This window comes from Centroberyx gerrardi, chromosome 20 (assembly GCF_048128805.1).
Source record: "Centroberyx gerrardi isolate f3 chromosome 20, fCenGer3.hap1.cur.20231027, whole genome shotgun sequence".
NCBI lineage: Eukaryota > Metazoa > Chordata > Actinopteri > Beryciformes > Berycidae > Centroberyx > Centroberyx gerrardi.
The window spans coordinates 10,994,400-11,017,297 of record NC_136016.1 but is presented as its reverse complement, the minus strand read 5'-3'; the positions used below and the strand labels follow the sequence as shown (position 1 = coordinate 11,017,297).

General features: G+C 44.2%; 1 protein-coding gene across 1 annotated transcript in view; it reads left to right on the top strand.

The window, feature by feature from the left end:
* tanc2b (tetratricopeptide repeat, ankyrin repeat and coiled-coil containing 2b) overlaps positions 1-22,898 on the top strand; it is an 81,854-nt gene that overhangs the window by 53,459 nt on the left and 5,497 nt on the right. The window contains exons 8-23 of the mRNA XM_078290610.1: positions 6,296-6,577; positions 7,161-7,285; positions 9,473-9,704; positions 10,377-10,546; positions 11,182-11,460; positions 11,965-12,132; positions 12,901-13,061; positions 14,109-14,217; positions 14,313-14,435; positions 14,665-14,901; positions 15,225-15,431; positions 16,996-17,089; positions 18,413-18,546; positions 18,994-19,117; positions 19,822-19,997; positions 20,788-20,920. Coding sequence (XP_078146736.1) covers positions 6,296-6,577; positions 7,161-7,285; positions 9,473-9,704; positions 10,377-10,546; positions 11,182-11,460; positions 11,965-12,132; positions 12,901-13,061; positions 14,109-14,217; positions 14,313-14,435; positions 14,665-14,901; positions 15,225-15,431; positions 16,996-17,089; positions 18,413-18,546; positions 18,994-19,117; positions 19,822-19,997; positions 20,788-20,920 — 2,754 coding nt within the window. The remainder of the gene's footprint in view (positions 1-6,295; positions 6,578-7,160; positions 7,286-9,472; positions 9,705-10,376; positions 10,547-11,181; positions 11,461-11,964; positions 12,133-12,900; positions 13,062-14,108; positions 14,218-14,312; positions 14,436-14,664; positions 14,902-15,224; positions 15,432-16,995; positions 17,090-18,412; positions 18,547-18,993; positions 19,118-19,821; positions 19,998-20,787; positions 20,921-22,898) is intronic.

Sequence of the window (22,898 nt, the reverse complement as noted above, 5' to 3'; positions counted from 1 at the left end):
GATGGAGACAGACAGGAGGAGAAGAAAGAAAGAGGAGAGAGACAAAGAAGAAGAATGAGGGCAAGTTGCTAGTGCCCCTCAGAGCTTCACTATTACTGCCAGAGCCGCTCGTTTCAACCTTCCTCCTCTAAGGGCAGCCAAGTGTGTTTACAAGCCACCCGACTGCATCCTAGCATGCTTTCTGCCTCCTCGGATCAGTGTCACGGCCCCCCTGAGTGCACTGCTCCTGCGGTTTCACCGGGAGAGACAGAGGATGAGAGAGGGCGAGACGGGAAGTGGCGGCAGAGGGGAACTGGGTTTTTGTCTGCAGAGGGTATGAGGACAAAATTCCACTTTTTGTTTATTTAATTGAGGTAATAGACTTATAGCTAGGGGATTGTTGAATAAAGGGTTGCTTGGTTGATTAATTGATTGATTTAACCAATAGTTGACTAATCAGATGAATGGATTACCAATTTATACTTATAAAAAATGATGAAGATGGCATGGCAAAATGCCTCTTGAGAATCCTTGTAGTAATTGATAATTCCAGATAATGTAATAATTGGTCAAAATGTAGTAATATGTCCCTCTAAATGGGTCGAAAATTAATAAATTGCCAGATAACGTCTAACATCCTCAGACTCATATTGTAATAAAATGTTACATGCTAAAGTAGTGGCCAGCTACATTATGAGTCTGAAGATGTTATTACATTATCTGGCACTTTATAACATTACCTGGTTTTATTACATTTTCAACCCCTTTTAGAAAGTCATTTTATTACATTTTGACAAGTTGTTATCCATCCATTATCCATCAGTTATTACATTATCGGCCTCAGAAAACTCAAATATCTGACAGAGCGTACATCACCGAAAGATAGAGTCTTGTTTTTTGTTTTGCGTGATAGACTGCTAGATCTAGAAGGATAGAGTAGAGGAAGAGGAGACTGCTGGTTATGTGTTGGTCAGGTGGTAACCAGATGACAGAAGCAGCTCTCTGGTTGGTTTTGTTTCAGCTCCTTTTGATGCTGCCAGGGCCGTCAGGGGCCAGAGCAGCGGCGCTGTTTTTAAGGAGAGTGAGTCAGACGGTAATGGACCTTCTTCTGCTGCCTGCCTGCCTGCCTGCCTGCCTGGAAGATTTACCACCCACCTTATCTATTCACTGCAAACTCTCTCACATATACAGTGCACACACATTTTCTCTCCCTTGTTTATCTTTAGTTTCTCTCGGTCTTTGTCTCTATCGCTCTCTGTCCCCCTCCCCCTCTTGTCTTTCTCCCTCAGTCTCAGTAACGCACAAACATACGCAGGACTGGCTTTGTGTTCGCTGATGATTACAGTTTTTTGGCTGCTGAAAAGGCTTTAAAGTCCAGAATTGTCATTGCTTCCGGATATACAGGCTGGCAGGGGACTGTAGCTTAAGTAATGCCTCTGTAATTGATGACATTTAATCAGACATTCAAGTTTGGTCATGGGTGGATGAAAAACAGCCTATCCACAGGTCTACACGAATTAGAATTACTCTGCAAAGCTTACAGTAAACATAGGCTGAAGGAGCGCTGTCCTAGCCCAGAGCGTTAGATAACAGTCTAGATTGATGACAGCGCAGAATCGTGTTTCTCAGCAAAATAACTGCGATGAGTTTCGGATGATCATACAGGCTCTAGTCAAGGCCCACTACCTTATTCACCTTGTTTGAGGTCAGAGCCTTACTCTCCTCTGTGGCATGAGCTGATTTCACCCTCAGCAGGCTTACAATCCATGAGAGAAATGTTTGTCAAAGATGCAAACATGACAAAACAATTTAGACTTTGAGATTTGCTCTGTAGGGCTCTATCTTTGGGTTCCTGCAGGACTTAGCATCTGATATAGGCATATTGACGTAATTGTTCTGTATTGCACGGCTGCAAGGCATAAGTAATCTGATTATGAAAATAATACTTCACAGAAAATCTTATGCCAGCGAGGAAACGGTGTTTGTTAAATGACAGTTTGCAGCCACAGGGGAGATGTGAACATATTGTAAAAAGATGAAATACGAGCCATAGGCGCAGCCTGCTTTTCATTGTTTTGCTTTCAGCCGATTGCGCAGAATACGCTACACTCTTTCTTTTTAAACCTTAATTATGCGAAATCATGTCGTAGCATATGCCTACTGTAGCCCTACATGCATTGTTAATAGATATGACTGGAGTTTTAACTATTTGTCTGGAAAACTAAAATCTGACCAGACAGCTGAACCAGACAGAGTTTGTGCTGGGATTTGATTTTTCCTTCTGAGACACATACATACAGACACACACACACACACACACACACACACACACACACACACACACACACTCCCCCATCAGGCACAGGAAGGTCCTTTACCTGGCCTAAGATAACCCTACGCCACATTCCCCAGGCCCCTTATAACGAACAGACTGATCCTCTAAACCTCCCCTCCTCCTCCTTCTCCTCCTCCATCCCTCCCCCTCTTCTTCCTCTTCTCCCCTCTTCCTACCCTCCACTCCATCCCTGTTCCAACTCTACTTGCCTGCTCCACCCCCCCCATTTCCTCCTCTTCCCCTCCCTTCTTTCCACCCACATCTTCACTTCCCATTGCTTCTCTCCTCCTCCTCCTCCTCCTCCTCCTCCTCCTCCTCCTCCTCCTCCTCCTCCTCTTCTTCTTTCCCCTCTCAAGGCTGTTCAGCCGGTGTGAGTCATCCTCACCTGGTGAATAATTAAAACGTCTGAGACTCTCTCTCCGTCTGGCTGGGGGGAGTGGGAGGGGGGGGGGGAGTGATACCTTGCTCAACCTCGCCTGAGGGGGAGTGTTATAGGCAGGATTATGAGCAACTGCCATCCCTCGCACACACACACACACACACACACACACATTACAGACAGACACGTTCTCTCTTTTGCTCTATCCCCCGCTGACTCTCTCTCTTTCTCTCTCTCACTCACACACACACACACACACACATATCCTCCAGTCCTGGAAGCAACTCCCTCAGTCCCTGTTCACAACATGGCTGCCATGTTTTCCAGGAATACCTCTCACAGCAGAGCAGTAGTGGCTCTATGACGAAACGGTTTAATGGTTCCTGCCATTTGGTAGATGTTGCCCGATTGCGAGGGTATGTTTAGTAATTCCACAAGGAGGGGGAAGGAGCTTTACAGGCACGGCTGGCATTCAGTCACCCCCAAGATAATTGGATTAGCACCACTTAAAACAGGGTCTAGCTCTGGGTCTTTAGCCCGCACTTCTGCAGCCTTGTAAATGGCAGCATCGGGTGGTTTTGCATATCCCATTACCAGTGTTGCATCAGGCCCCATACATTCACAGCTTTACACCAATGAGAAGAATCTTTCATCAGTCCAAGAATTATGGAGAGAATAGAGGAGTTGCTTTCTGTCTCTCCCCGGCTCTCTCTCTGATCTGTGTGTGTGTGTGTGTGTTTGTGTGTGCTTGTTGTCTATTTGTTGAGTTAGCACTAAAATAATCTAGCCAAGGAATAAGGATGAAATGTCTTTTATTATATTGGCTACAGCAGGCATTATATTGCACTGTGCTTTGTGCAATAAAATGCAGTGCTGGCCATGTACTCAATATAAACTGAGAACAGCTTTTCACCCAATTCCAGGTATATCTGTCCTGGACTTTTTGCTGATAGCACATATTATGCTAAGTAAGAATATTCTCAGCATAATCATCCCATTTTTTCCGTTCAGCTATTATAATTAGCATTCCTGGAAAAAAAAAAATCATGCTTGCAACAGCACTTTGGACATGTGCTGAAAGAATACATTAAGCGCAATATCAACTCATTATGTAGCCGCTCTCTTAATCAGCACACTAAAGTCAAGTGCAGGAGAGACACAAAGCTCTTATGCAACACACACTCAGTCCTCCAAATATATTTTGCAATACTGTATCTTCACACAGTACAGGAATTTCTGCCGACACACACACAGGCCACGAACTCAGCCACCCTATCTTACCAGTCTACTGTATCACACACGTTTCCCACAGCACTGACAGTCTGCTTATTGCTGATATGTCGCAGAGTGCGACCTGAACCACCGCACTGGATATCATTTGACCGGCAGCTATTTCTGTCCAGGGTTGTAAGCACACTGCGAGATTCTGATAATATTTAAGCCCACAGAAATGTAAAAGACTGAGGTGAAAATCCTGCTTTCCCGTTTCCCCAAGAACTCCAAACTTGAGATTTGTTGGTGCTGGGCCTAATTGCTCGATGATAACTTTAGGTCTGTACCCACCCTGTCCCACAGCCTGTCTTACATACAAAAGGCTGAGGAGTTAAGGCTGGTGCCAAGTCTCGGTGGTATCCCAAGCAGGGTCGAATTACTACTTGAACTGGATTCAATTACTTTTCTGGGGATTGATTGATCTTGCCTGGCGCAATGGAACCAATTAGGTTGTCCCAAAAGTGCAACCCCTTTCCCAACTTACCCTCCAGACAGCCCGAAGAATGCGCTCAATATAATTCAAAGGATTTCAATTAGTGATCGACCCTGGTCTGGCGGTTCCCCATTTTTTGATATCATGATGTGCTGATGCTATTTGCCGCTTCCTCTTTTTCATTGAGCTACACCTTGCCCCGTGCTCTAACATACTGCACACTGCTGCCAGATCCCATTCCTGTCCTCACTGCCTTTCTTTCCTCCCTCTCTCATTGCTCTCTCTCTCCTTTCACACTCACTGTCTCTCTCTCTCTCTCTGTCTCTCTCTCTCGCTTGTGTATTCTATTCGTCTCAGCTTCCGCTAATAACACCCATGCCTGGCAATCCCAGTCACGTAAGTTCCTTTAATTTTCATCCGGTGCATCTTGCAACATGTTCTGCTCACGATCGCTTTTCAAGTCGGGAGCGCTTTAGTCAAGTGACCCAAACACTTGCCAGCTGAGCGTTTGGATTATTCACGTGTAACACACATTCTGGATGGAGCGTAATTGCCAGCTGCTGATATAACGTTTAAAGAAACGACACACCAGATAGAAGAGAGAGCATGTTTTTTCTCTCAAAGCTTTCAGTTTGATTGAAAATGAGGCCCATGAGATGACACCCAGAAGCAGCAGACTAAATTTTACACTGAATTTATCACACGTCTTCAGAAGTTCATACCAGATTCATTTTACCCTCATTAGTTTTTAATGTTCCACATGTTCTGCTGAAAAGATGCCCAACCTCTGGAGGAATTTAGTTTAATGACTCCCCCTAGTGAGTAAAATCAACAGTCGTCAGTGGCTATGGAACGTACTCGCTCCCTTGCCTTTTTGCACATTTTGTTGTGCTACAAAATCTTTTTCAAAATACATTTATTTGGGATTTTTGTCGTAAAATCTGGTCTAAGTTATCTTTTCTATCAAAGTGGACCGGCAATTAAAGAAATCTATTGGAAGTAAAAAATTCCCAAAACATTAAAATCTAGTTTGTAAAAGTATTCACCCACTTTACTCACTAAATTGTCTCACTAGAAAAACAATTGTGCAGTATTATGTAACCTATATTATTCTAACTTCACCTTTAGCCTATAGTTAGACATTTTGCACACATTTTCTTTTCTCAACTGCTCTAATTTTACCTTTCTTGCTAGACATCTTATACCAGGTCCTTTTAATACATCTTAAAAGGATTTTAGGGTGTAGTTTGCTACAGTATGGTTTACTGTACTGTACTGTACTGTACTTTGTCACTTATGGATGCCTTTTGATTCCAGTTCAGGGCATAAGTAAACAGGCTGCACTTTCCAGTAGATCTTTCTGAACAAACATCATAATAAAAACTCTTTGGAGTTGTAAACTTTCACGTAAATTCACATATATTTATTTAATTGCCTCTCCACTTCAGAAAAGAAAGCTTTGCCCAGATTTTACACCAGTAATCCTACATAAATGTGTTTAAATGTGCAACGGGTCAGGGATGGTGAATTATTTTACATATACTGTACATAAATGCTATATTCATAGTTTCTATTTTGCCAACACACTTTTCTTATTAAAACACACATTTATTGATGTGTGTTTCTGTAGTTATTATGTATGTATTCATGCATGAATATGTGGGTGTGTATGTATGTGCATACATATGGGTTTAATCATGTATGTATACATCCATGACTAGGTGTGTATATGTAAGTGAAGGGGCTTGTTGCTCACATAACTCACATCATTTCAATTTCCAGATGCAGTAATTGGTAAGAGGAAGGGGGGAGACGACAATTTACACCACGTAAATGTACATAAATGTGACATAACTGTGATATTGATAACCAACTCTCCCTTGTTGTGGCACGGCAGTGCGTTTTGCACCCTATCGGCCTCAAGACATCGCCCTCAAGCCTTTGCTGTTCGAGGTGCCCAGCATCACCATGGACTCCGTCTTCACCGGCCGCGACTGGCTCTTCCAGGAGATCGACGCCCAGCTCAACAGCTCCAACGCCAGCACCAACCGCGGCGTGGTGGTGGTGGGCAACATCGGCTTCGGCAAGACCGCCATCATCTCCCGCCTGGTGGCGCTCAGCTGCCACGGCACCCGCATGAGACAGATCGCCTCCGACAGCCCCCAGGCCTCTCCCAAACGTAGGCGTCAACTCATATGTATACGTGTCTGTGTGTGTGTGTGTGTGTGTGTGTGTGTGTGTTGTGTGTGTGTGTGTGTGGAGACTGTGCACCAGGTTTCCATGTCATTAATGTACTCTTGGGGTGTGGGGTGCAGGATTAGAATGTGATTGATTAGGCCTCATTTTGCTTGCTGTGGTATCAGACATGAGATTTCAGAATGGATTGGCAGTGTGTGTGTGTGTGTGTGTGTGTGTGTGTGTGTGTGTGTGTGTGTGTGTGTGTTTAAATGAGTAAAAAGAAGTAAAAGTAATGAGATTTTGATAGAAAAATAAACGAAAATAAATGTTTTGCCATTTTTGTGGCATAAATTGTCAAACAGGTATATGATATGATAGTTACAAAGAGTTGAAAAGGCAAAAAAGTCATTTTTCATTTCAGTGTGACTTTTAAGTTTTTCCTGTTCATTAAAGTTAATTCTTAACGTAGACTCTATTCTAAGATCTCAGTATTTTTTCAGCATATTAGTTCTGAGAGCAACAGTGCGTAAGATGGACTCAGACACATGATAGAGCTGTCAGTGAGTGTGCTGCGTTGTGTCCAGATGGAGAGGGGCTCCCCCTCACCCAGCCCCAGCCCTCGCACGGCACCCTGGGAGGAGGCAGCTGTCCCGGGACCCCTGAGATGAGGCGACGTCAAGAAGAAGCCATGAGGAGGCTGGCATCTCAGGTACCAGTTACACACACACACACACACATACACGCACACTTTCGTTCCAGCTGTCTAGAATGGTGCCTTTGAGTGACTAATAACACTTTAATCTTCCAAAAGTGGAACATGTGCGTACGGTAGATGGACTGATGTGCCCATTAAAATGTCCAAATACTCTATTATGGTTCATTGGTGTCCCTGCTGTGCACTATCTAGGTCTAGGGCTTGTTTTACAACTGCAAAAGATATATATTATTTTAGTCAGTGGCTCTAGCAATAAGAGTGCTTGCTGTAGTGATTTTAATATGAAATTTCCAGCTCTCATGCCACTGCGGTACATTACTAGAGGATAAGTAGACGCACACATGAGCCACTTATGACCATATCTACCTCCCCACACCTCCACCCCTCCTTTTTCTATTGCAACTGTGTAGAATAAAAAAAACCATACTTACTGAATATTGTCTAGGTTCAGAGCAGAAACAAACAGAATGTAGCTGGATCATTTTAAATAATCATTGTGCTAAAAAAATAGGCAATTTCTTTTCCGACACTCCATTTGCACACTGCGGTACTCTAAGTCGTCTCTTCCCCTGTCGTTCTTTTCATTATAGAGCACAGCATACTTTGTTTCTTGGGAGGAAAACTTATTTTAGGACTTAAAAAGGTATTTTTTTCAGGTATCAAGTATAATAATAAATGTGTCAGTGTTTGTTGTTTGATGTGAAATCGTCAGGCCTCTGTCTGTCGGTAATTGAAAAATGAAAAGATAATTTTGAATCTTTTACGGCTTAGTTTTTTCAATTAGTGACGACGCGGGTGGCAGGAGAGCTTACGATATGTTCTTTTGAAAATATCTCCCCGGAAGATGGGCGCAGACACGGGCGCAGACTCAGGTTGTGTCAGGAATTATGATACGGTTACACGCGTTTGAAACTCTACCTCAAAGAGTCGTAGTTTGACGCCACCCACAAGTTATCCTCGACTCACACGAGGCTCGCTCATTAGGTGGTACGCTTCAAAACGCTTCAGATAAGTTGGGATTTTTTCACCTTTTTAGAGCACTGAAAGTTTTTTGCAGCTCTTTTTTGCGTGTTAAGTGTGGACTTGTGTAAATGTTGTCGAAGCATTTAACTTCTCTTAACCTGCCTGCAGTGTAAACCTATATGATGTGTGAAACCGTCCCTCTTCCTCTCTCTTTCTCTCTCTGCTGTGGCACCTCGATCCCCCTCCCCTGCTGCTTAGCCATCTGCATCCCCAGTCCCAGCCTGATGCATTATGCAGATGTGTTTAAAAAAGAAAAAACAACTTTGCCAGGGAGCCTTATGAAATATTTATACCTGCAGAAAGCCATTTCCCAGCCAAGCTATTAGATCTTGTTAACTCTGTGCATTAATAATTGAGCTCACTCCCTTTTTCACCCCTTTTGTTTTAAAGCCCTTTATTCCATCGTGGCCGAAAATTAGCATTCCATTTCGATTAGTCTTTTTCCTCTCTTTTCATCCCCTTATCCTCAGTGCCCCCTGTATTTTCAGAGGCGATGGCAGGTGAGCGTCAAACTCTTTCTGATCTCTGTCCCCATGTGCGCTTGGCCACACCTGGTGCTATTGTCTAATTGGTTCACCTCTCCCAAAATTCACCTGCTCTCCCACTATTTGCTAGTGGCGCTACATCTCCATGCAACGAGACCTGCTGATTTTTATTCTTATTTTTTTTTTTTAGATAAACAAGTTTGAAATTCATGGCCTTGAATTATGATGACGGTTTAACGCTTGACTCCTGTGCGCCTCAGTCGTCTCACACGTGGGCATGAGCTAACTCAGAATCAGCCGCTCTCGACAGCAGGAAGCGATGAATTATTAATAGCTGAAACCATGCAGCGAAACGAGAAGTATTATGTTTCATTATACCGCAATCATCCACCATGAAGTTGACTCAATCCCAAATGAGTTGTAGCAGCAGTGGAGATTGTAAAAACGGGGTTCTCGCTGACAGAACCCGGGAAAAAAGTGTTATCTTAAAAGCGTGTCGTCTGCCTCCAGCGGCGCTGGCGTTGCCCCCGGACACGGATCTGCCATCGGTTTTGCAATATCCACAGTAATGGTCAAGGTTAAGAACAGTGGCGGGGAAGGGAAGTGTTCACTGTTCCATCTCTGAGACCTGACTGACGCTGTCCTCCCTCTCCCCTCTCTCTGTCGCCCCCAGGTGGTGGCGTACCACTACTGCCAGGCGGATAATGCTTACACCTGTCTGGTGCCGGAGTTTGTGCACAATGTAGCGGCTCTGCTGTGCCGCTCGCCGCACCTGGTCGCCTACAGGGAGCAGCTGCTGAGGGAGCCGCACCTACAGAGCATACTGAGTCTGCGCTCCTGCGTCCAGGACCCCCTGGCCTCCTTCAGGAGAGGGGTCCTCGAGCCCCTGGATGCACTTTACAAAGGTGATACACGCTTACCAAGGTCATGTGCTGCCGCTGCTGCTGGTATAACCCTGATTTATGGTTATTCTAGTAGTCTCTGTCCTGTGTAGCGAGGTCCCATCAGCCTAGGTGGAACATGGTGTTAACTCTGCCAGGTAGTTGATTCCTGCTCACCTATTATAGGTGATAGATATAGTTAGAAATTTACAGTAATCTAAACTCTGGATGATACACACCTATCAAGGCAATGCTGTCTCGTATTCTATTGGCATCACCCTGATTTGTGGTTACTCTGTCAGTCTGAATGAAATGGTGGCTTGCAATAGTGTGTTGAAAAGTGTAATAAATAAAAGGTGTGCCGACAGACATTTGAAAAACAGCACTTGTATGACTGATGTTGCATCAGACCTCAGGGTCTGAGTTGACTTTGACTCTGGTCCCTGATGCATCATAATATTAGATGCACCTTGAACACAAGATATACTCCAAGCAAACACAAACTAATCTGCAATGCTAGACCTAGATTTTTTTTTGTACCTTGTTCAAACCTTGAAAAGCAAGTTTCTGTGATAAATAATTTTTCAACATAGAGAATTCTGACTTTGTGGCTTGGCCAGAAAGTCTGTTTTATGTTGACTGTTTGTTCCCAGTACCTCCTTGGAGAACAACAAAGATAATCTCGATGTTTTTCAGAGAGGAAGATCAGCTCTGAGGAGGACCTCATCATCCTCATCGATGGGCTGAACGAGGCCGAGTTCCACAAGCCAGACTACGGAGACACCATCGTCTCTTTCCTCACCAAAACCATCAATAAGTTCCCTCCCTGGCTCAAACTGGTGGTCACAGTCAGAACCACATTACAGGTACAGGACACGCTACCCAGCCAGTAAGGATTTTCCCTTTGATATACAGATGGAGCCATAGTAGAAATCCCACTCTATGCACTTGCTGTTCTGCTGCTTCATGTTTGATCTGCCCCAAAAGGATTTTATTTTAAATCCAGCAGGAGCGAAGCAGTGTGGAGGGACTTTTACAACAACTAGTAGTGTAGCGTACTGTTATCTCTGCCAGCTAAGAAGGTTTTGCATTTTCAGTTGGGTATTTTTAGATCAGTTGGAGGTCACTATGGCCACCAACTGAAAATCTTTGATTTGTTTTGAATATAACTCTACCCTCTTTGTCCTTGTCCTGTTCATATCTCCTCTCCATATCTCCTCTCCTCTCCTCTCCTCTCCATACTGCTGAAAGTCTTTCCATTTGTTTTGGCTATATCACTGCTATATTTATTATATTTATGAGGGAGCAATATATATAGTTGTCCATAGTACATTTTACACTGTACCTTTGCACTGCATGTGAGTTCCTGTTGTACTTAAACACTGTGTGTCAGGATGTACTGTGAAAGTTGTCAATATATCTCTAGACCAATGTCACCAATGCAAATTCCTCTGTGTTCTCTGTGCCTGGTGCTTGACGTGCCTCTGATGGTGGTTTTCAGGAGATCACCAAGCTGCTGCCGTTCCACCGCATCTCTCTGGACGGCCTGGAGGAGAACGATGCCATAGACCAGGACCTGCAGGGCTACATCCTGCACCGAATCCACAGCAGCCCGGAGATCCAGAACAACATCTCCCTCAACGGCAAGATGGACAACACCACCTTCGGCAAGCTCAGCGCCCACCTTAAGGCCCTGAGCCAGGGCTCCTACCTGTACCTCAAGCTCACCTTTGACCTCATTGAGAAGGGCTACCTGGTCCTGAAAAGCTCCAGCTACAAGGTGTGGACTTATTATCTACTTTGTAATGGTTTTCTTTTGCAATTTCTGCTTTATTGGAAAGTATATGTTGGAGAGTGACATAACCAACACTGGAAAAGTTACTTTTTAAAATAAGAAATACTTTGAGCAACAGCAAGAAGACTTCCAGAAAATCAGATTCCTTTTTTTTTTTACATTTTTTTTTTTTACATTTTTTTTACAGACAGACAGTCGGCACCTTTTTGATAAATAATACAATTGAATTGTTCTTGTATGCATTTCATAATCAAATATTTTATTCCCTACCCCTAGATTCATTTAATTTCATGTATTCAGAAGTGCTTTGAGCCTCCAAAAAAAATAAATTTACATAAACACGATTGATACATTCACATTCTCCTCCCTCAGGAAGAGCATGTGGAATAGCTGAAGAAGTGCTGTACAAACACAATCCATAATTCATACACCGTATAGAGGTGATCCGAATGAAATCTGCATTAAAATTCACATTCTGTCCTTCCTCAGGTGGTGCCAGTCAACCTGGCGGAGGTGTACCTGCTACAGTGCAACATGCGCTTCCCCACCCAGTCGTCCTTTGAGCGGGCGCTTCCCCTGCTGAACGTGGCCGTGGCCTCGCTCCACCCGCTGACGGACGAGCAGATATATCAGGCCATCAACGCCGGTTCGCTGCAGGTAGCGACACTAACATGTACAAGACCTCAGACACTAGCAATAGGATGACCTTTTGAGACCAGAATCGATGTAGAAATACTGAAAGAAACGGTGAACACCCTGGAATATAGGAATTCGTGTATTATGGAATGTAAAAAAGAGAAGAGAGAACCATAATGTTTATATATATATATATATATATATATGTATATGGAATACGGGCATTGCGAAATTCCATTTACTTTGTAAGTAATCTTTTGCTAATCTGCAATATCACTAAGATGTACATCCGTAATTACATCCTAAAATAAACGGGAGTATGACTTTGTGGAGTCATAGCATGTTTATTTAAGCATGGTTATGTTTATTTGACAATTTGATAAAGAGGGCATGTAATTATTTTATTTGTGGGGAATAAACAAACACGTACTGTATTCCTTTTGTGCTGGGAGAGTCATGAATATAACAGTGGTATCAAGCTCAAGAGAGTTTTTCTGTGCATAGTGCAGCATTTGACATGTATTATTTAATCACAGTATTTTGGATACTTCCTCATATCATATTCACAAATATCACTGTATGCAGAATATTGAATTTATCATAGCAACCTGGATAATATCAGCATATCCCAGTTATCATATTCTCTCATAACCGGTGATATAAACATATCCAGGCTGTTGTAAGCAGGATATGGCATTTACATTATACACTAGTTCTTAAAACAGACTTCTTGAGTGTCCTGAATAACATCAAAATATAATGTAATGGCAACAACGTCTCGGTCTGCAGGGCACACTAGACTGGGAGGACTTCCAGCAGCGTGTGGACAACCTGTCAGTCTTCCTGGTTAAGAGGAGGGACGGTACCAGGATGTTCGTCCATCCCTCCTTCAGGGAGTGGCTGATCTGGAGGGAGGAGGGCGAGAAGACCAAGTTCCTCTGCGATCCAAGGTGAGGGAGTGGGGGAGGAGAAAGGGGCGAGGGGTGGGGAGGATGGAACGAGGGGAGAGAGGCTCGTTCAGAGGGAAGGAGATGTGAAGACAAAGTTCCTCTGTGATTCTGAAGGTGGTCATGATGTGTAGAGGGAAGGTTTATGCTCAAATAAGCAGTAATATGCTGCTTTTAAAGTCACAAGGGAAAGGCATTTTGATGGTGTCTTGCTTCATTAATTTGATGCATTTCTGGTTGGGATGGGACATAACGTGGGGAGGGACGGTCCAAAAGTGGATAGGTTGGACCGTAAAAAACATCAGGACTGCAGTCATGGTGTCTTAGGAAAAGGAAACAGGGTTTTTGGGGGTGAACAACCAAAATTGTGTGGGAGGGGGGGATTGCTCAAAAATCTTGGTTGGCATTTTTATGAATGCCTCCTGGTACACCATGAGTTAACCCATCAAAATATGCTGTTTTTCTGGAAGTAAAAGTAATGTTATTTTGACATAAAAATACGAGAAAATACACATTTCGTAAAGAATTTTGGCATTTATTGTTAAATTGGTGTATGTTGTGATATGGAGAATTAGCTAATAAGGTGAAAAAGTCATTTTCACTTCATTGTGACTTTAAGTGGATCTGTCTCTTTCTGAACCTCAGTCCCAGTTACCCGAGCATCACTGTTTTACTAAAAGATGGAACAATGAATGATTCCTCTAACAGAGAGTGCTACATGTTATCGCTTGTTAGTTGTACTGTGTATTTGTATATGTTGTATTGCAATCCCACAGTTGAGGCCAATGATTCTTCATGGCTGTGTGGTTAATCAATCATGTATGAATAGCGATCTCTGTGTTTGTTTGTTGTGGTGCAGGTACAGTACGATTATCAAGCAGAGGAAGTGTTGTGCATTATCTTTGACAGTCAGAAGATTTTCTTTTCATCTCATAAATATCTTTTTGATGACCAAGAACCATCACATCAGCATAATGTGACAGGCTGATGACGCAGGAACAGACATTGGAAGATTACATGTGTTTCTCCTCGCTCTGCATTCCTCTGCAGGAGCGGACACACCCTGCTGGCCTTCTGGTTCTCTCGGCAGGAGAACAAGCTAAACAGGCAACAGACTATTGAGCTGGGCCATCACATTCTCAAAGCACACATCTTCAAGGTATACCACACACACTTACTTGTACACACACGCCCCCACATAGCTCTGGTCTTGCTCAAAAGTCATGAATATTCACACTTAATCTCTTTTTCTAGGGTCTCAGCAAGAAAGTTGGGGTTTCCTCATCTATCTTGCAAGGCCTGTGGGTTTCCTACAGCACAGAGGGCCTTTCAACTGCACTTTCTTCACTCCGAAACCTCTACACTCCCAACATCAAGGTACAGGCGCCAGCTCTGACTGAGACGAATAAGACTTGAGAAATATTTCAGCCCAGTCTGTGAACAAAATTGACAGTGCTTCTCAAAACATGCTTTATTAATCACTGAAATGTTCTTGTTTTTTTTTACTTTGACAGTGAAATGAAAAATGAGTTCGTATTTCAAGCCATACCCTTTTTTGGTTTGTTTTCAACTGTCACTTGTCACGTGTGTCATGGTATGCGTCCAGGTGAGCAGGCTGCTGATGCTGGGCGGAGCCAATGTGAACTACCGTACGGAGGTGCTGAACAACGCCCCGGTGCTGTGTGTCCACGCTCACTTGGGCTACATGGACATGGTGGCTCTGCTGCTGGAGTTCGGAGCCTCCGTCGACTCCCCCTCCGAGAGCGGCCTCACGCCGCTGGGCTACGCCGCCTCCGGGGGAAACATGGCCATCGTCACCGCGCTCTGCCGCAGGAAAGCCAAGGTGTGTGAGGGAAAACACATGTAGAGAGAGAGAGAGAGAGAGAGGAAGAGAGAGCGAGGGTGGAGTCTGGTCAAGTATACATTATGTAGTATGTGAAGAGCAGAGTATGACATCAAGCCCTAACCCATTCAAGGCTGCAACATGAATAATGTATCCACCGATGTTCCTGAGTATGACTGTGTGTATTCCTATCAGCAGTGTAGTTTTGTTTTTTTTTTCCAGGATTTTCAAACACGCATAATTCCCATTCCTATAATGGTAGATTAGTCGACTGTTCTCTGTGCTTATTCATGTTCCCGATCACATCCCTGTCCCACGAACAGGTGGACCACCTGGATAAGAACGGCCAGTGTGCGCTGGTTCACGCGGCTCTGAGGGGCCACATGGAGGTGGTGAAGTTCCTCATCCAGTGTGACTGGGGCATGGGGCAGCATGAGCAGTCACCACAGACCCAGCAACAGGCGGCCTTCACCAAGAGCCACGCCGTCCAGCAGGCCCTGATCGCTGCAGCCAGCATGGGCTACACAGAGGTACAGCAGGGCAGGGAGGGGCAGTCCGGTAGAGGATGAAGGGGATGCGATGTGATTGGCTCGATTATTGTCCTCTCAAGCGTGATGTAATAGTTTGGCCCAAATGAGAGATTTTGGATCCTGTCACCTTTCAGTCTAATGTGAAAATGAATAGGCGTGTAAAATGATTGCCTTTTACTACGTCCAATATTGACTATTTTTGCTTCTCCATTATACAGTTATTTATTTGTTGAGGTGGATTCTGATGGGTTTTGAAACTGCAATGAAAAACAAAATCGTTAGCCATACTCAGCTTGACATTCCAGCATTTTGTGGCTTTGTGACGTGGGGATAGTGCAACATTCGCACCATGATTGTTAGCATTTTCTTTTTTAATTCAGCAACACATGTAACAACTTCGTCATATGTTATTTCTACTTACATTATTTCACCCACTTTAAGAACAGAACGATTGGCAAACGGGATCCAAAAAATCGTAGTCGTTTTCGATTTAGGTGGAAAAAAAATGGATCCAGATAGAATCCGAAGCACCGACAGTACTTTAGAGCACAAGTAGTGTGCTTGCTGATTTTTTTACACTACATAGACACACATCAAAACGCTCAGCTCATTATAGAGAAGTGTGCTATTACTTTTATAAGCAATCCGTGTTATAGTTTTTGAGATAGTTAATTTTATTGCTAATTATTTTCCAACACACACTCATGACTGAATGTTCAGAGTTGGTGATGTCATCAACTGCTGCGGACACCTGCACATCGTTAAAGGAAGACAGGGCCAGCTGTGGAGCTCACATACACACACACAGGGGCAGTGAGACAGAGTGAGAGACGGAGAGAGAGACAGATAAAGAGAAAGAGAGATTAAATTGATACGTAAGAAATCTCTTATCGTGCCAACAAAGCTTATTTGAATTTGAATTTGAGAGACAGTAAAGGAGGGGGAGAGAGAGAGAGAGAGCTTATTTATGTAATCTTTGGCAACATAAGAATTACTTGGCATGTCAATAAAGCTGCTTGAAATTGAAATTGACAGGACAGAGGGGGGAGAGAGGGATGAAGTTAGGAGAAGGAAGAGGTTTAAAGGGGGGCAATGAAGGTAGAGGAAGGGGGAAAGAAGACACACACACACACACACAGACTATTTCTCTTTCAGAAAGCACACACATTTTCTTCTTGTGTTCTGGATTTGAACCAGTGATGTTAAGACTACATCACAAATAACTAGTGTATAATTTGTATATCTGTAGGATATTGTATCCCCACTACAGATTCTTTATATTCATATATAAAATGTTTAATACACTTCAACTGTTCTGGTGGGCAGCAATCTCCTAGCTGCTGCTGATGACTGCTGTAGAAGTCAATCTTCTGCAAGTCGGCCTTCTAGATTACAAGATTGTAATCTATTATTCATCAAAAGGAAACTAGATTAATGAAAGCAAGCAGCATTATCAGAAGACTATTTTATCATTTAGTTGTTTCTTTTACTATATTTATCCTAGTCTAGCTAAAGTAAACTTGGACATTAATCTTTGTCATCTTTCATCTTGTTCCCCCATTAGATTGTGTCCTACCTGCTGGACCTGCCGGAGAAAGATGAAGAGGAGGTAGAGCGGGCTCAGATCAATAACTTTGACACCCTGTGGGGAGAGACAGGTGGGAACGCCTCACTAGACGTTACAGTGATTAACCCCGGAATTCAATACTGACGGATAAGCATGAATGCTTAATGTTGATTTATTGATGTCACACTTTGATCCAAGGATGCATTTGATCTCCTGCCCTTTTCTTGCACTATTGCAAATCTTGTACGGTTTTGGAAATTCACATGTAAATACCTTATGGATTGCCATTTGAATCCCCTGAATCATAAAATTCAGATAATTCTCTTTATTTAAGAACCATAGAGTGTTTTGTGAGAGGTTTTTTTTTTTTTCTGTGTAGCACCGTGAGGCAGAGCGCTGCAGTGCGGATATGAGAGATCGTTCTTGTGTGTCTGCTGCTGCTCGCTGCTGCTGCTGCTGCTGCTGCTGCGTCAGATGCTGATGGCAGTGCAGTGGTGTCATTGGAGCATAGACAGGGCAGGGCTCACACGAGAGGGGGGGGGGGGGGGAGGGATGAGTGTGCTCCAGGGTGCTTAGAAATGACTAGTCTGATTGCACTGTGGCAGGGTGTTGAGAAATGTAATGTATCATTGTAACCTGAAGCTATGAAACCTCATTGCGAGCGTTTGTTCCCCCTTTTGCAGCGTTGAAAAGGTTTTTTCTTTGCTGTCAGCTGAAGAGAGCACTTGTACTCACCCGAGCGTATCTCCACTGTTTATACAGGACGTGATGTATAGCAGTTGTTCTGGAAGATGATTTCTAATCCTGGTGTTACTAGATAGGTCAGCTGGAAATTCATTCTTATTTACAACAGCCTGAGGGAGTGTATATTGTATGTACAGATACATTGACTGAATTGTATATCAGTGCTTTCCCCTACCAAAGAATAGAGAGGCAGCAACTTGGGTCATCTGCCTGGAGCGCTGCCACCCGGCTTAAAAGAAATGTATTCATCCAGCTGACATTATTCCAATTATAATCATTCAATTTGAGAAGATGCCTTTGCCTCCACACGAAGACAAATCTCAAAGGAAACACTGTTTTATAACACTCTTCTCTTCTCTTCTCTTCTCTTCTCTGATGGGTGGCCACTTAAGAAAATGAATCAAGAAAGCAATCACAGGAAATTATTCAAAAGTCAATTTAATATTCTTCTCTGCGATTGACAACTTATCTATCTAAATTTGTCCTGTTGCAGTAAAACCCATGCATCTGGCGCTCAAAATAAGTTAAGATAATTGCTTAGAATCGTTTTCTAATACTATTTGACCATGACCTGATTTCTGTGCACTGTACATACCCTCCTCATCTTCATCTCTCTCTGGATGTGTGTGTGTGTGTGTGTGTGTGTGTGTGTGTGTGTGTGTGTGTGCAGCCCTGACAGCAGCCTCAGGCCGGGGGAAGCTGGAGGTTTGCCGTCTGCTTCTGGAGCAGGGGGCGGCGGTGGCCCAGCCCAACAGACGAGGCATCGTCCCGCTGTTCAGCGCCGTCCGACAGGGACACTGGCAGGTTAGGAGCCATCTCATCTATTCCCCTTGATTTCACCTTTATACTGTATACTGCAACATGTACTGTTATTCATTCACTCATTGCCATAGATTTAATTTATGTCACAAACACACACCAGTTTAGGCTGCTAGCCTGCTAGCCTGGTTCCCACTGTAGGACCAAACAGGGCGAGCCGTGACTCGCTCATTTTCTGTTTCACTCATGTAATTATGTCATTTTTGTCTCTTGCTGAGCTGACTCTAACCCCAAAATGCCTCTGCAGTGAAGAAGTGGCCATTGTGCTCTTGAAACTGATGCTCTTTGATTGGATTTGAAGGATTTTGTGTTCTTTTTGATTGGATTAAGAAGATTTTCTCTTTGTCATCTCAAACCCACCAGGCAGTTAACTCGGAACACATCCATTTGCTGTTACATAATGACATGCGTTTTGTGTTTGGGCTATTTTAGATAGTGGACCTTCTCCTGACCCATGGAGCAGATGTCAACCTGGCTGATAAGCAGGGTCGCACCCCTCTAATGATGGCCGCCTCAGAGGGACACCTGGGAACTGTGGAGTTCTTACTAGCTCAAGGTGAGTTAGAAAGAAAGATGTAAATCCTGGTTTTATATTAAATGTCTCATTTGCATTGGAGCTATTGGTATGCTGCTGCTCTGTTTTTTTGCCAATCATTTCTGGTCTGTGTGTCTTTCCCTATTTGGGATAGTCGCAAACACAACACTAAGGGTGTGCTAATCAGCCTGGAGTCAGATTTGATGGGTCCACAAATAGGGCCACTCAGGAATATAGTAGTAATCTCCTTGTTGAAGGTGATAGAAAACGCAACACGTGAAATTTTGTAGAATTTGACTCATGGGTTACACATACAAAGGGATTTTCTATTTACATCCTGTTCTACCAGAGCAGCAGACTACATTGTACTGATTATGTTTTGCTGTACATTGCTGACTAAGCTCAGAAATCAAAACCAGAACTGCTTTTTTTCACATCCTGGATGTCTGTTAACTGAGAAATTAGCTGTCTTCCATTCTGAGAACTAGCATACTTGGTTTCATACAACAAAAAGTCCTCAGCCAATGTACTAACCTATCAAAAGGGTCATGAAATGGCAAAAATGGCAAGCCGTTAAGTAAACATTAATGTTAGGGCACTGTGCCAGCCACAGAGCTAGCATGCGCAGCAGTATGAATTATTATGTATTGTAGTATTGTGAATGAAAGACGGATACAAAGGGCTGACCGCTGGGTCCGTCTCACTGCTGGCCTTCCTCTTCCCAGGTGCCTCCCTGTCTCTGATGGATAAGGAGGGTCTGACAGCTCTGAGCTGGGCCTGTCTGAAAGGCCACCTGCCTGTTGTCCGCTGCCTGGTGGAGAGCGGAGCCGCCACCGACCACGCTGACAAGAATGGACGCACGCCTCTTGACCTGGCTGCCTTCTATGGCGACTCTGAAGTGGTAAGTGTCCAGTGGGGAAATGAAGACACACACAAGGATCATATTTTTTTGGTTTTACACCATTCATCTTTTCCTCCAAAGTTAAATTGATATTTCATCAACGGGGGCTTCACCTAAGACGGACTATAGATCATCTCTGTATGTTCATTTGTTTGTTTATCTGTCTGTCACACACACTATCTCAGACATCGCTCATCAGATATTGACTAAACTGTGGGGAATCTCACTACTGCGTTGCAAATTACATTGATTTGCCAAAAGCAGGGTGCTACATTGTTAGTTTCTTGTCTGTGTCAGGCACAATATTTCAGAAGCCACTGATCGGATTTAACAAAACTTTGGGGAATGATGCACTCCAGCGTTTTCCAAATTACACTGATTGGCCCAAAGTGGGGCGCTGCAATTACAGGTCAAAAGAAGTTGATACATTTGTTACTTATTGGCCGTGAAGGGGCTGCATAATTCGAGCGGGCTGACATGTTTACTGTTGCCTAGGTTTTAAATGTAGTCATATGGAGGTGGACAATTAAGGATAAAGTTTTCAATTCCTGGTTAACAGGATATATGCTAGTTTTTCTTCTTTGTTTGGTTATATGTTGCGTGATTAACTATATAACACTGACCTGACTTTGTGACAGCAAAGTCTAGATCTCAGTCTAATTCATCCAGCATTCTTTGAAAGTTCCCTAGTTATTCTCCCCACTTTTCCTCAAGCATTTCTCTGTCTCATCTGATTCTTCTGATTCTGATTCTGATTCTGATTTCCTCAAGCATTTCCCTGTCTCTTCAGGTCCAGTTCCTGGTGGACCACGGGGCCATGATAGAGCACGTGGACTACAGTGGGATGCGTCCTCTCGACAGGGCAGTGGGCTGCAGAAACACATCAGTGGTGGTCGCCCTGCTCAAGAAAGGAGCCAAGATAGGTAAGGGCACTAGGCCTAAATTAACAGCTTGACAGACTGAAGAGCCTACCATTTAGCGCACAAAGGGCCTCTTCTAAATATAGCAGCCTTTCTCCTGTAGCTCCACAATGAAAGGTTATTTGCCTGCCATGGAATGAGATACAATTTGAAATTGCACTGTGCACTGTGGTTGAAAAGGTCATGCATTGTAGTTCAAGCATGGGCTGCATGAAAGGCAATGAGGGGAGAATCTAAAGATGAAAACGCACTCCCTTTTAAGTACACTGTTCCCTGCAATTACCAACCTGCCATGCCCTGCTGGTCATTATAGTATGCTGTAGTGTTTTACTGCCATAGGCCATGGATTGAGGTTTGTGTTTCCATGTAGCTTAAACCCCTTCCTGCTATGTCGTCCACCCCCCACTGCTGCACCGTGCTGCTTCTCTCCAGCTATTCATGGCTCTGATGTGTGTTTCTTTTTATTGTACAACTGTTACCGCTGTGTTCTTTCTCCTTTCTCTCTCTCTCTCTCTCTCTCTCTATCACATTCTCTTGCTGCCTCTGTTTTCTCTCTATCACGCTCTCTCACTGTTTCTCTCTCTATCACATCCCTTCTCTCTCTATTTCTCTGCGGTTCCTCAGAGACAGGTGGTTGTTAGCGCTTGTGGTGTTTCTTTTCGGTGTCTGGTTTTTTTTGGGTTTTTTTGTGTTGTATTCTTTTTTTTTTTCTTCTTCTTTTGCCGAGGCACTTATCTCCGCTTCTCACTGCTGCTTTTTTGTGTTCCTTTTCTCACTTCTCCTCCTCCTCCACCACCACCACCATCACCTCTCTTTCTCTTTCACCCCTCCTGCTCTTTCCCTCCCTTTCTTCCTCTCACTCCCACGCACTCCCACACCCCTATTTTCTCTGTTTTCTCTGGCAATTCTGCCCCTCCCTCCGCTCTCCCCTCCCACTTACACTCCTTCCCTTGCTCATGACACCCCCCCCCCCCCCCCCACCCTTCCTCCCCTCCCACCCTTCCTCCCCTCACCCTTCACCTTTCACCCTGTACCCCACTGGCCCTTTCCCCCCTGACCCCGCCTCTCTCTCCGGCCCCAGGATGTCAGACGCTGCCCAGTCGGCCCCGAGGTAAAGCCAAGGCTGTCGACTTCTCACCCCACCAGGCATTTTGACAGCTCTATCTCCTCTCTCTGTGTTGTCTGTGTCGTCCTAAGTGTCGGCAGGCGAGCTTAGCTACCAAAACCCTCTCAAACTGACAAATAATAACACGCTAAGGTATTAGCACTGACAGAGATGCAGTCGGGATTGCCTAGAGGTAGATGCTAAACGTCCAAGTCGCTAATGACAGCATGCCCGGCCTCCAGCCTGTGACATTGTACCGAGGTGTCGACCTTCCATCCCACAGATGCATGACGGAAACCCCGCAGTAACGCTCACTTGGTAGTGATTTAGTGGAAATGCATGTATTTGTAATGCCTTTTGTACCACCGCCACCGCAGAATCGGGTGATACACCACTGTACTGTGCATCGTTCATCTTCCAGACGTTTCCTCAGTGTCAGCTAGGCCAGTCAGCAGCATTCCCACCCCACCCCCCTCACCCCCCCACCCCACACCCCCACCCCGCCACTACCACCGCCACCGCCTCAGAGGACAGTTAAAACGCCTGCAGAGCTCTTATTTTATCCCCCTCCTGCTTGCCTCCTCTCTCACCGTTACCTGCCCCGTGTCTCCTCGTGCAAGATCCCCCTCCTTGTCATCTCTGTGGTGTGTGTTACACGTGTCGAGGATTGCTGTTGCAGAGATATAGAAAAGACACAGCCACATGTTTTTCCAGGCAAACAATTGTGTTCGATTCTCCAGTCACAAAACAGTCAGCAGGGATGAAATGTTTTTCCTGTTTGTTTTTTCAAATATACAACTCCCATTTGTTCCTAATGGGAGATGACTGTTTTCTTGCATTTCTGTGTTCCTGATCGCATCCTGATCAGTTTGTCAT